Source organism: Mirounga angustirostris, unplaced genomic scaffold (assembly GCF_029215605.1).
Source record: "Mirounga angustirostris isolate CCGP_5_RB_7025 unplaced genomic scaffold, mMirAng1.0.hap1 SCAF_3, whole genome shotgun sequence".
NCBI lineage: Eukaryota > Metazoa > Chordata > Mammalia > Carnivora > Phocidae > Mirounga > Mirounga angustirostris.
The window spans coordinates 173,473,745-173,487,337 of NW_026991711.1; the positions used below are offsets into that span (position 1 = coordinate 173,473,745).

The 13,593-nt window shown below is 39.5% G+C and overlaps 1 protein-coding gene across 2 annotated transcripts in view; it reads right to left on the reverse strand.

Annotated features, from left to right (window-relative positions):
- BARD1 (BRCA1 associated RING domain 1) overlaps positions 1 to 13,593 on the reverse strand; it is a 71,189-nt gene that overhangs the window by 29,631 nt on the left and 27,965 nt on the right. For both annotated transcript variants that reach the window (XM_064587012.1, XM_045868063.2), the window contains exons 4-6: positions 11,554 to 12,506; positions 6,437 to 6,517; positions 3,914 to 4,086 (exon numbers count right to left, since the gene is read on the reverse strand). In XM_064587012.1, the coding sequence (XP_064443082.1) occupies positions 3,914 to 4,086; positions 6,437 to 6,517; positions 11,554 to 12,506 (1,207 nt within the window). The remainder of the gene's footprint in view (positions 1 to 3,913; positions 4,087 to 6,436; positions 6,518 to 11,553; positions 12,507 to 13,593) is intronic.

Consider the following 13,593-nt stretch of genomic DNA (forward strand, 5'->3'; position numbering starts at 1 on the left):
TCTATATAACGTTTTCCTTCATAAAATAACTGGCAGGCTTCTAATTTATATTTCAAGTCTTAACTACACAAAGCTCACTTTCTCATATGGTCTTTAAACATGAGCTTGGATTAGGGACGCTTCTGCTTCTACACAGCCCACTAAACCCTTAGCCCTCCAGTATTGCTAATGAACTGGAGAATGGCACATACAAATGTTAAACATTGAAAGATAATCGGTGAAACCTCAGTCCTGCATCACAGGAGATGGAGCCTATTAAATCCTGTCATGTTTCTGCTTTTTTGTGGACCACTGAAATTTGAAATTAGAATCAAGTTTTTATGCACCACCACTACTTTAGCTCAGACTCACCTCCCTGGGTTACTGGACACACCTCTCCACTGAGCTCCCAGCCCCTGTGCTGGGGGGAAGGTTTCGGTGTAAAACTTGACCCCTCTGGCACACAAGGCCACCTTCCCCAGCCTCTTCAGTGGCCATCGTCCTCCCATTCATACCAGTCTTACCATCACCAAAGCTTCTAGAGCTGAAAGGACAACGGCCTTGGCTACAGTGTATCTTAATACCCACCAACTCCTTCTGGAAAGCCCATCCTCCTATTCCTCTTCTTCACAATTCTGTGGAAGTGCTCCTTCCACTAGAAAGCCTTTTATGACTTCCTCTAGTCACACTTAGAGCCCCCAATCTAGATTTCCACAGAATCTTGTGCACTGACCTATGAAGGCACTGATCTGTCTGTTCACTCCACTAGAACACCAGGAGCAGATAAACAATGAGGGATGAGGAAGTAAAGGAGCAGTGGCGAGAGTCTGAGAGGACCTAACAGGATGTCACTGGAGACCCAGAAAATGAAGGCATCCGAGTAAGAAAACTACCTCAACCTCGAAAGAATGAAGACAACTAACAAAATGTCTGTTATAGAGCTGAAGACTGCCCTTTGGAAACTCAGAAAAAGTAGATAGACCCTACCCACGTACAACTTCAATTAGTCCAAGTACCAAGCCATCAAGAGGCAAGGACAGAAGAACAGCCTTCACCCTTTCCGGTTCCAACCCTTCTTCTTCCAGGGATAGAAAGAGTCTAGTCCTGGTGATTGAGAGAAGAGTTCCATTAAGGGTAAAAGAGACATAAACAGAAATAAAAATGTAAGAGAAATAAAAATATAAGCAGAGAAAATAAAAATAATATGCTTGCCAACTCAGACTCTAGAGTCAGAGATATTAATGGCTTAAAACGAACAAGAGCATCAGGCAAAAAAAAAAAAAAAAAGAGTAGTAAGAAGTCCATACAGCCCCCCAGGCTCCCCTCCCCATGCTCTATGCTTAAACAGAGAAAGTCAAACAATGAATTCCATCTATTGTCACTTGTCAGTACTTAAAAATACACAACACTGGCAGAAAGAAAAACAGATCTTAAAAATGTCAAGGCTGTAGGAATGGGAAGCCATGACCCCACAAAAGGTAACATACTATGGATGCCCAATGGACAAGAGACTAAGGATTCTGCCCAGGGAGCACACATCATTTACCCTAACATCTACCAGGAACCAGTGCTACCACCCTAGAAAAGATGCAGCTTATGGAAACTTGGTTTTAGACTTTCACTCCACACTTACAGTGAATCGGGGAGCAGAGGGAGGTTATTCCTATTGTCGTCAGATCTGACCCTTTTTCAAAAGAGAGGAAAAAATATACCATCTTTTCATGCATTCAAATACTTACTCGCTTCCACTACGAATGAATGTGGGTACAGACTATGTTAGGCACCTGGCAGGACCAGGAGAGCAGGAGTGATTTAGAAAGGCTGGTATAAAAAAGGCTGAAGGGAAAGGGGGATGGGAGGAAGAGTAGCAAGATGAGGCTGGAGAACTTAGTGGTGCCACACCATCCAGGGCCTTAGGAACCACGCTGCAGTGTGGGGAATGAACAAAGAAAAATAATCGGAAAAGGAGGAAACCAGTTAGAAAACTGGTGAAGCCAGTCAGGTGAACCAACAACTACTAGGAAATAAAACAGAAAGCGAAAAACAGAGCAAATACCAGAGTATGATGACCACCAGTCTGGAAAGGAAGGAATAACGTTTAGAAACAGCTACCACACACGCGCCCACCCCCGATTCAATCTCCACTGTCCTGGCACCAAGCCGCCCGACCAACCTCTGCCCAGTGTTTTCCCCAACCTCTCACCAAATAAATCCTCTCTCCCCACTATCCTCACTATATCAAGCAGCTGTCCAATTCAGTAGCCACTTGGCCCATGTGGCCATTTATATTGATTAAAATACATTTTCAAATCTAGGTCCTCAGTAGGCACAGGCACATTTCAACAGCAGCGAGGGCCCAGCACAGATAGAGAGCACTCCCATCACCGCAGAAAGGTCTCCTGGATGCTGCTGGGCTACAGCGATACCTACATCTGCCACTTCACCCGGTAAGCCTATTTACAAACAACACATTTATCTGAGAGGCGCCTGTGAAGGCGGAGTCGGCTCACTGTCTCATGCCTACACCTTGCATATTAATAAGCTTCACAGTGCAGTGAAGAATCATGGTGTACAAACCACCAGACAGGCCCTGTGTTTTGGCTCATTAATCCTCACTGTGCTCTGAAGAAAGAGAAAAGCAGCAGGCATCACCCATGTTTTATAGGTGAGGACACCAAGGCACAGAAATTAACCTGCCTGAGGCTATAAAGTCAATAATGGAGTCACAAATAAAAGCTGAATTCCCTAACGCCTTGACCAGTGCTCCATTCATTAAAGTAGTCATGGCTGATTTAAGAACCCAAGGATGGAAACTATTCAGTTTCACCTGACCCAAGCAACCATTTGCTTTAACAAATGGCTGGCTATACCCACAGGAGGGTCATATCTGTTGGTCCACGTGTGTGTGTGTGTGTGTATATATAATGTGTGTGTACACACGCATACATGCACGTGCAAGCAAGAAAAATAAAAATACAGAAAAACAGGTACCCCTTGAGTTTGCCCCAACTATCTCATCACATGTGATAGAAAATAAAAGATATCAGACACACTTACTGAAACAAACAGCACCAAGGTATGGTACACTCCTGCATTATTGGTTTTTCAATTATGCTATAAAAAAATGACAACCTAGAAGCTCTGCATTTTGTAATTCTTATTTGCCTCTGTAGTCAAAGTAAGCGTGACTTTCATGTGCACTTTCCAAACCTGTATAAGCAACGGGGACATGAAGAGGCAGTTCTTCTATTTCCATTTCAACTCCCTCATTAACTGAAAAGAGTAAAATAATATATAGGGAGACATGATCCAAGCTATAGATTAAAGATTAAAGATATAAAATTCACATACGGCAATTGCTTGTGACACTCTTGACAATAGCAATTTTAAAATGCAGCCGCCAGCATTCACTAATGCATCTCTGTGCCCTGACACCGCAAAACAATTTACCCAGAGCTTCATTTGAATGATGTGAAAAGTCTAAGAAATAACTCGATAGCACTTGCCCAACATCTGAATTCTTACATATTTTAACTAAATATGCAGAAAAAGCACAAAAAATATAATTTTTAATACAAATTCTGAAGTACTGGAAAGCATACAAAATAGTTATTTCTACACTCCTTTTCTTATTAATAAGTATGACTCAATCTACAGAATATAATTAAGTGAATTTATGCAGAAAAATCAAAGCTTCCGAAATTAATTTGGCAATTGTTTCTAAAGTAAAGGAGCAAAACGCCCTCAAAATGTAAGTATCCCAAAGAAAAAGGGCACGAATGCTGATTTTAAATATAGAATATAATGGTCACGTCTAACCTCAGCTGTGAAAGACAAGAAAGGGAGCCATCTACCTGGGTCTTACAGGGTGTGTTCCGTCACAGTCTTGACTCAGGAATACAAGGCAACTAAACAACACTGTTTAATGACTTACACGGCGTTCCTGGAGGCTCCGTAGGAAATTAAGAGCTTGACTATATCCAGGTGCCCGTTCTTGGCGGCATCATGAAGCGGTGAGTCGTTCTGATAGCCAGTGGTGTTCACCAATGCCTTGTGCTGTAGCAACAACTCCACTACCTTCAGGTGCCCATGATTGCAGGCTTCATGCTAAGTAAGGAAGAAAGGAAGGGAGAAAAGCGATGAGGAAGAACAATGCATAATATCAATAAAATTGCACTTGAGAAAAATAAATGTGAACTTGTCAGTAAATTGGTTCTTATCTAAGTATTCATACAGACTGTAAGTGTTGACTCAGAGTAAAGCCCCATTCATAATCTTAGTTAGATACATGATGATCAAGATCTCCGCAATTCATGGAAAATGGTGTTACTTATCTGAGCCTTTGGTCAACTACTCTTTTTTTAAGAAGAAAATGTAGCTGACCAACTCTGTACGTGTATAAACCAAGTCTAGTTCCTAAACTGATCCATAGTAAAAAATTACAAACAACAAAAGACTTAGAAAGTATTTAACAGGGGCGCCTGGGTGGCTCAGTTGGTTAAGCGACTGCCTTCGGCTCAGGTCATGATCCTGGAGTCCCGGGATCGAGTCCCGCATCGGGTTCCCTGCTCGGCAGGGAGTCTGCTTCTCCCTCTGACCCTCCTCCCTCTCATGCTCTCTGTATCTCATTCTCTCTGTCTCAAATAAATAAATAAAATCTTTAAAAAAAATTTAAAAAAAAATAAAGTATTTAACAATTAGATCATGCATAAAAAGTGAAATTCTCCATGGCTGAATAGGATTCAATCAATCAGGTACTTAGCCATGTGCTAAGTGGTGCACCCACACATATGCATCATCACCCCACCAAGTGAATATCCTGGAGAGAGTATTTACAAGACAATCCTCTCTATTTGCTGAAGCTACAGATTACTATATGGCTGGTATTGATGGTAACACAAATAACACAGAGTAAGCGCTCAAAAAGAATGAATGATGTAACGGGTAACAATGTGATGTGCAAAGATGCTTCACGTGCAAATCTTTCCTTATGTCTAATGAACTGTTAATGAGGCCACTATATTGTCCTCCAATAAATCTTGGGCATACTGTGCTTTTTAAGTACATCTGTTTCATTCATAATAAGCAATACCACACAAAATGTCTGTAGGGCTATTTCTAGGAGGAAAGAAGCCAAATTAGACATCAGCTCCTCTAATAAATCACTCACCAAACTTTACTACAATTTGCCTTACTGGCTGAAAAATACAAAAACAAAAAACAAAAACAAAAAACCTGACCTTTCTTTGAAAAGGTTAGCTAGCCCGTGGAGTCAAAACAACAAGTGACTCCAACAGACACTAAACCCTCCTAGCTTAGAAATTTGGTGAGGGACGCCTGGGTGGCTCAGTCGGTTAAGCGGCTGCCTTCGGCCCAGGTCATGATCCCAGGGTCCTGGGATAGAGTCCCACATCGGGCTCCCAGCTTGGCGGGGAGCCTGCTTCTCCCTCTCTCTCCCTCTGCTTGTGCTCTGTCAAATAAATAAAATCTTTAAAAAAAAAAAAAAAAAAAGGAATTTGGTGAGAAGTTATTATTCACAACTTTAAACCTTGTTTATACCTGGCCTAATGAAAATCTCCCGATTTCCAGCTCACAGGTAAGGGCTTCCACCTCCTCTGTTGACAGCTCTACGGCTGCCTTCAAATCGCCCACAATGAGCCCAGGTCGCATTGTTCCCATGAATTTGTGCCATTCCTTTTCCAGACTATACTTCACATTGCATTTTTAGTAATAACAAGGGTTTTTTAAAAATGTTTAATGTAAGCCAAGATTTTCTACTGCCTCTATATATTTGCAACTAGGTAGGGTATAAACGAGGCTACAACAGATCCTCAGTAAGAATCACTGCCTTGTGATACAATCCTATACCCTGTTCCTCTGACCTCTCTCTGTTCCAAGAAATCTGGTTCTAATGACATGCAATGTGGCCAAAGGGAGCCTGATGTCGGTTGCAGTAGCTACCTCCATGTCAGCTACATTCAACAAGACAGCGTAGGGCACCTGGGTGGCTCAGTTGGTTAAGCGACTGCCTTCGGCTCAGGTCATGGTCCCGGAGGCCTGGGATCGAGTCCCGCATGGGGGGGGGGGGGTCCCTGCTCAGCGGGGAGCCTGCTTCTCCCTCTGACCCTCTCCCCTCTCATGCTGTTTCTCTCTCTCTCTCTCTCAAATAAATAAATAAATAAATAAAATCTTAAAAAAAAAAAAAAACACAATACAGTATAACTAGATTCCTAAATCTAAAGGTAGTCGGTGAAAAGGTAGCCAATTTCTTGCCTGTCACAATTGAAAAGCTAGATGAAAAATCATCATTTTCCCTTACTTGGTGAAAATACAAGTTCTTCAGATTAAAAAGAGAGTAAATACTGCAGAGGGTAATATACAGACAACTATATAACTATAAAGTATAATAACTATAAAACATAAACAAAATGAGAATAAAAAACAAAGAGAAAACTACCAATGGTGTCCATCCAGCATGATCTTTAACATTTGGGTCGCTTCCATTTTGTAAGAGGTACTCAACAGAAGGTACATCGCCCTAGTAGACAAATGAAAAAATAAAAAGAAATTAAAATCATCAAGAAAGAAGATACTGAGATTTGGGTTTGGTTTTAAGATTCTGTCTTCTTAAAGACAGAATCAAACGTAAATCTTTTCTCTAATGCCTACTGCTCATGAATAATAAATAAGAAGTAATGTATGGATGAACTGTTCTGAGGTATCAAGTCATGAAGTCATATAGTCCATCCTTGAATATCAAGTATAAAATCCCTGCGATTAGCAACCCTTATCAAAAGTCATTTCAAAATACCAAATAAAGGGCACTAGCCAAAAATCAACTAATGATAATGAAGTATTTAAAGTCATCACTTCATTTGTGAAAAACATCCTTTTTGAGGATGCATTAAAATGATTTCCAAGTACTGTTTAAAGCAAAATTAAGGCTAACAAGATTACTCAGTTAAAACTGCCAAAAATTGTTTTCTTATTGACAGTTACTCCCTTTATCCTTAATACAATTTAGTTTATATTCACCTTATTTGCTCTAAGGTATTTTTCTAGGCAAATGCCAGGCTTATTTCCTCCAAATACTGAAACAGCTTAACCCGAAAAAGGCTGAATAAATAAAAGTTACATATGGCAAAAGTTACCTATGACAAAGCTGTGTTCAACTGGTTTTGTGAAGAGCTTCTTTAGGGAGAAGGAAATCTCTCCTCTCCCACTCCCAGCTCCAATATTCTTCTGAAATGAGTTTTTCCCCTCTTGGTCTGATTATCTAGAAGTCCCTAAGTCTCCTAAAGACAGTAACTTTTATTTGCTTGTTTTGGGCTACCTCTCAAACACAGGAAATCTTAAGATGATAACTTACTTAGTTTTCTTAAAAAAAAAAAAAAAATCCATTTGCAACATCCATCTTTATGTTCCTAAATTAACAAAATGACCCTATATACTTAATGGATCTAAAAAATAAGCATTATATATGTTTCAAATCAATTGCCCCAGTTTCAGTTAAAAAAACATTTTCCCATAGTTTCTTAGGGGTGCAAATTCTATACTAGTACAAGTTAACATTTATTTAGCACCATTTGCTCTATCTTCAAGTCAATTCCAAATAAAACCAGGAACATCTGTCAAGATACAAATTTGAATTTTCTTAAACAATCCCATGAATATTGGGGCAGATAAACTGCGAGAACCACATACATTCATACATTTCCAACCTTTAACATGAAAACATACACACACACACACACACACACACAGAGTCTTCTGAAAGATTTCCTCATTCTAATTCTACATAGTAGTCACAAAAACATATTAACCTAAAGAAGCCCATAAAATAATATAAACACAATGGTGGGACGAAGAATCACAGGGGAACAGTCACATAGAAACAGTGACAATCTAAAGACTAAAAGCAGACTCTCTTGTAAGGTTGCTAGACAGTGGTATTTTTCTTTCATGTCACCTCGTCATACTATCAAAGTGTCTTCTGTTAACAAACCATCCCTAGACTTCCCCAAAACACATAGCCAATTTGCAAAGTACTTGTAATTTATATCCAATCTGCTTTCTCCTCCATAGTATTAAAAAGTTTGTCATAATTTCATTGTTCTACTTTATGTAAATTTAAGGTCATGCACATAAATAAAATTATGAAAATTAGATAGAGCCCACAGAAACTGAGTAAGCTTGAACCAGTATGGAGTTTCTGGGAAATAAATTAAATGCTTCTAATTTCTTTAAATTACTGACTTTGCTAACAGAATATCTTCTGAGTAATAAGTACTCACTTCTTTTAGACTCCCCACAACTTAAAAGAATAACTGAGATTTTCTTAAACCACAGCAAGAAAAAAAAATCATCTAAGGAAAGTTTATACCAAGGCTTGTAAGAAATTTTAAATGGATTTGGTATTCTCAAGTAATACCTAAGAGGCTGAAAATAAAGGAAGATGTGTACCACAAGCAATTTTCTTATTGCTAACCTTTAGTTCAAAAAGATTCTTCACACATCCATACATGTCACAGCAGTATAAACTGACTTTCCAAACACACACACACACACACACACACTTATTTTTCCTTATTATAAAGATTAGCTCTTCTAAAATACAATTAAGAGTAAATATCTTGATAAAAAATGGTACAGGACATTAAAATAATGATGACTTACCCAAATGGTTAAGCTTTTCCACATAAATGAACTAATCAGCTACCTAAAACTTCTTCTTTTGGCAACTAGATATTAGAAAATCTTTTTAGTCATCCAGAATGAAGTTCTAAAATACATTAAACACTTCCCTGGCTTCTCAGACTTTACTGAATAAAACAGTTTCACAGATGATTCTGACACCCTAGTCTGTGATGGTAAGTTCCTGATATTAAGGAGGTTCAGTATTATAAAAGTGGTGGGTGACAGAGGGAAAAATGGATACTGAGTCCAAGGGATGTTCTAGAAATTAGAATCTTGAAAATATCATAGATGCGAGTTTGCTTCAAAGTTCTCTGCTACTTTCTCAGGAAGGTAGCATGAAGGATATGTAGTAACGTGTCTTTACACACAACATGACTACCTTAAAATACAATGAATTATAAAGTCAAACCCTGAAGGAGACTCCTCACAAGGGACGTTCTCTCTCCACCCAGGAGATTCCCATCACCTTTGTTAAGTGTATCATGCCTTGTAAGTTGCCTTCAAAATATGATTCATTATGTCTGTATCAAAAGTGTATCATGGAGGCACCTGGGTGGCTCAGCTGTTAAATGTCTGCCTTCGGCTCAGGTCATGATCCCAGGGTCCTGGGATCGAGCCCCGCATCAGGCTCTCTGCTCGGCAGGAAGCCTGCTTCTCCCTCTACCACTCCCCCTGCTTGTGTTCCCTCTCTCGCTGTGTCTCTCTCTGTCAAATAAATAAATAAAAATCTTTAAAAAAAATAAAAAGTGTATCATGACATGCCAAGGTCAAGCCTTTCTTTCTTCTATTTCATGATACATTCAGTGCTGTAGCATGAATTATGAGTAATCATTACGATTTTAATAATCTGCTAGAAACTTGAGGATGTTTATTCCAAAACTACCAATCTTCAAGCAAAGGTGACTTAATAACAAAATTTTCTCTATGTCTAAAGAAATATCAAATACTAAGGTTTTAAAAATTATACCAGAAGAACAAATAATGAGTGCTTATCTTAGTTTCTACTTAGGTGTAACACTTTCTCATAAAATCTCACATTTATAACAATGTTCTCAGTAGCATTTTAACCATAGGTGACATTCACATTTAAATACAAATAGAAACACAGGCAATAAAGAGAACCGACTGGATCTCAACTTTTGTTCTGGTTAAATGAGAATATGCACAACATCCCAGACATCATATTAATGAATACTCTGCTTGAAATTCCACAGTGTAATAAAATGACAGTATAAATAAGGAATTCAAGAATAATCCTGTGTGGGGTTTGCATTAAAATACTGCTGGATGTCCAAAAACTAGATGGCTCATCTGTAAATCCATGATTCTGAGGGGAAAAAAGGATTTGAGAACTGATCATTACAAACAGAATCTGCAGGCAATAGAGTAGCTCTCTACGTTCAAGTAGCCTGAATTTAGGCAGTCCGGATATTTACTAAGACCTTTCTACTGCCAAGTACGGAGGTTATCAAGATAAATAAGGTAACAGATGCCTAACGTTAACTCAGAAGTCCACTTCCAGGAATTTAGTCTAAAGACACACCCCCTCACATATGAAACAAAGATTGCTTACCACAGCACTGTTCATAAAAGCAAAAGAATAGAAGCGAACAGGCATCCATCTATAAGGGACATTTATAAATAACAAAAATTCAGGGGTGCCTGAGTGGCTCAGTCTGTTAAGCGTCTGCCTTCAGCTCAGGTCATGATCCCAGGGTCCTGGGATCGAGTCCCACATTGGGCTCCCTGCTCGGCGGGGAGCTTGCTTCTCCCTCTCCCTCTGCCTGCCTCTCTGCCTACTCGTGCTCTCTCTCTGTCAAATAAATAAAATCTTTAAAAAAAAAGAAAGAAAACCCCAACAGTTGGGGAAACTCCTTTTTATGCTTTTCCCTTTCTCCATACAAAAATATAGGAATGCCTGGGCTCAATGTCTACTCCATGTTCTTCCCAGATGTTTCATGTTGCCGACCAGCCCTATGTTTGGGAGTCTCCAATGGCTTCCAGATCCCCCAAAGTTCTCTACGCACGCAAAAGACTCAAGGATTTCCTGGCGTATTTACTAAAAGATCATAAAAGTTATCCCTAATTCAGTCCTAAGCTCTCCCGTATTTTATTTTGATAACACTTGCATGAAATCACAGTCTATGAAGCTTGGTGCTAAGTGCTCCCCGTATGTGCGGTTCTTGAGTCAGCTGCAAAGATGAACCCTTGCAAGTATATCTCATGCCTGACAAACGGGCTAGGTTCCCAAAAACTCACACTGCCACACCTCCAGTGTTGAGGCAGTAAATAAAGAGAGGTAACTTTAATGGATAGGCTAGTAAAGAAATGGCTGGCTGTGGGATACAGACAAACTCCTTCATGGTCAACCATGGGAGCCAGTTCTGAGAGTCAAATTTCCAGGTCATTGGAAAAAGGTACGGACCACAACTTTCAACCTTGCAAATCCTGGCAGTGCCCACGACAAGCATCCGACATACAGAAGTCTGTCACCTCCCACATAGTCCCTAGCTCTCTGGCTAGGTAAAGATGTGCTGCCAGCAGAACTTGGCAATTGTCTGTATTCATAAAGCAGGAGAATGTGGTGAAAACTGAACAAAACCATTATGGAATAGACAAATGAAAGCCCTTGGCAAAGTAGAAGCTGAAATATTGAAATACTAGTTTTCTCCTGCAAGATCATGCTCCTCAGGCCCAGGGGCCACTGCTTTGAGGTGGGGAGGCGGTCCCTGTGAATTTTCTTCTCTGGTTTAAAGGAAGTATCACATGTGGTAGGCTAATTATCCTAGTCATCTTATGTCACTGTTCATAAGCCCCGCAGAAATTGTTTTATGGCTGGTCTCATTCCAAAACTGTATTTCAGGGTAAGCATCCTACCTTAATGGAAGCAATATGGAGCAGAGTCTCTCCTCTATGATTTCTTTTCACAGCCATAAGGCTAGTGGGTGACAGCTTCGCTGCTGAGGGGCTAGACATCATCCGTCTGTAACTTGGGCTGTTCAGTACAGCAGGTGGCATACCTCGTGAGAGGCTCATGGACTCGTCTGATACATTACTCTTTCTCCGCCTTAATGTGTCACCAACTTTGAGTTTGCTTGAGGGTGGTGAGGGGCAGCCAGGCGACGGTTTGTTTTCCGAAAGCACTATGTGCTGCCTGCTGGTGCCAGGAATGCTGCTCCTGCATCTCTTAGGGACGGGACTGGACCGTCTGCTGCGACACGCACATTGCCCACTGGGACCTGACAGCAAGCACTGCTTAGATGGATGAGGATTTGCACAGAGCTTCTTCTTGGGAGTCACTTCTTCATTCCTGCTCTCCGTTGCTGGGGACTCTATGTGCTCAGCCACTGGTAAAGAGACTTCAGTTAGGCTGCCACAACCCTGTGATTCCACGGCAGAGCCACTGGCGAGTAAGTCTATCTCACCATTTGTCTGAGGATTAGGGATAACAGACGGCTGGTTGCAGAAGGACACCAGCTTTTCCTTTAATTCCTCTTTGGAGTCAAGTTCACCATCTTCTTTTTCTGCCTCCAAGTTCCATTTTTGGTTGATTTCAGCTAAAGTTTTCTTCTTCTGTTTTTTTCCAGATCTTGCAGAAGCCTTTTTAGCCTTCTCAGAAACACTTGTTGGAGGACTTGTAGAAACAAATTCGTACATGGAAGCCTGCTGAGCATTCTCATCATTTATCACTTGAGGCTGGGTTTGCACTGAAACTTTACTCATGACATATCTGACCTTCTTACTTCGAGGACTAAACCACATTTTTATTGAATTCTTCTTATTTTCTGCATCATTAAATAAATTTTCCCTAGATGTATCTTCTTTCAAATCTGATAGAAAAAAGGAAAAGAAATCTGTTACATGAACTTAGTCTCCCCCAGCTTGAGCTCCCAAAGAATTGTGTTTTAATTCTCCTAAGTTGTATCACATTTCTGTACCGCTTTCTCGCCTCCTAGACTATGAACTCCTTGAGAGCAGATATTCACTTACTGAACAAATATTTACAGAATCCTACTTTAATTCCAGACAACATTCTAGGGACTGGCGATACAACAGAGAACTAAACATGGAACTTAAATTCCACTGAGGATGGGCAGAATAGACAAATAAATAAATAGAACATACAGCATGCTGGTGGTAATAAGAGCCATGGAGAAAAGATATACTAGATCGACAGATAGGCAGTCAGATATGGGATTTAATAAGCAGTAGTCAAAAAAATTAAGACTTGCTAAATGATGCTTAATTTTTTAAAAATACTTCTGGAAAACAACCAATATACTACAATAATCAGTAATTCACTACAACAATCAATAATTCACTACATGGCCAAATTAAAAGAAAACCATATGAATTTCTCAACAGGTACAGGGAAAAAAAAGACAAAATCCAATATCCATTTATGATTTTAAAAAAGAATCAGCAAGTTAAGGATAGGAACTTCTTCAACCTGATGAAGGGCATCTACAAAAATACACAGAGCTACTATCCTCCTTAACAGTAAAGGACTGCCACTACCATTTTGTTCCTACAAAGGAACAAGGCAAAGATGTCTGTTCTCACCACTTCTATTCAGCAACATAATGAAAGGTCTAGACAGCACACCAAAGTAAGAAAAAGATCTAAAAGGCACACAGATTATACAGGAAGATATAAAACTGTATCTATTTACAATTGACTTGCATCACTATATAGAATATCCCAAAGAACTTTTTTTTTTAATTAATGAAACTAACAAGTACCTTTAACCTACCAAGGTCATAGAATACAAAGTCAATATACCAAATTCAACTTCAACTATATTTCTATATAATAACTATAATAACAATGAACAAATGCAGAATGAAATTTTTTTTAAAAAAATTGGCATTAAAATAGTACAAAAAAGTACTTAAGTAAATCTAACAAAGTATGTAC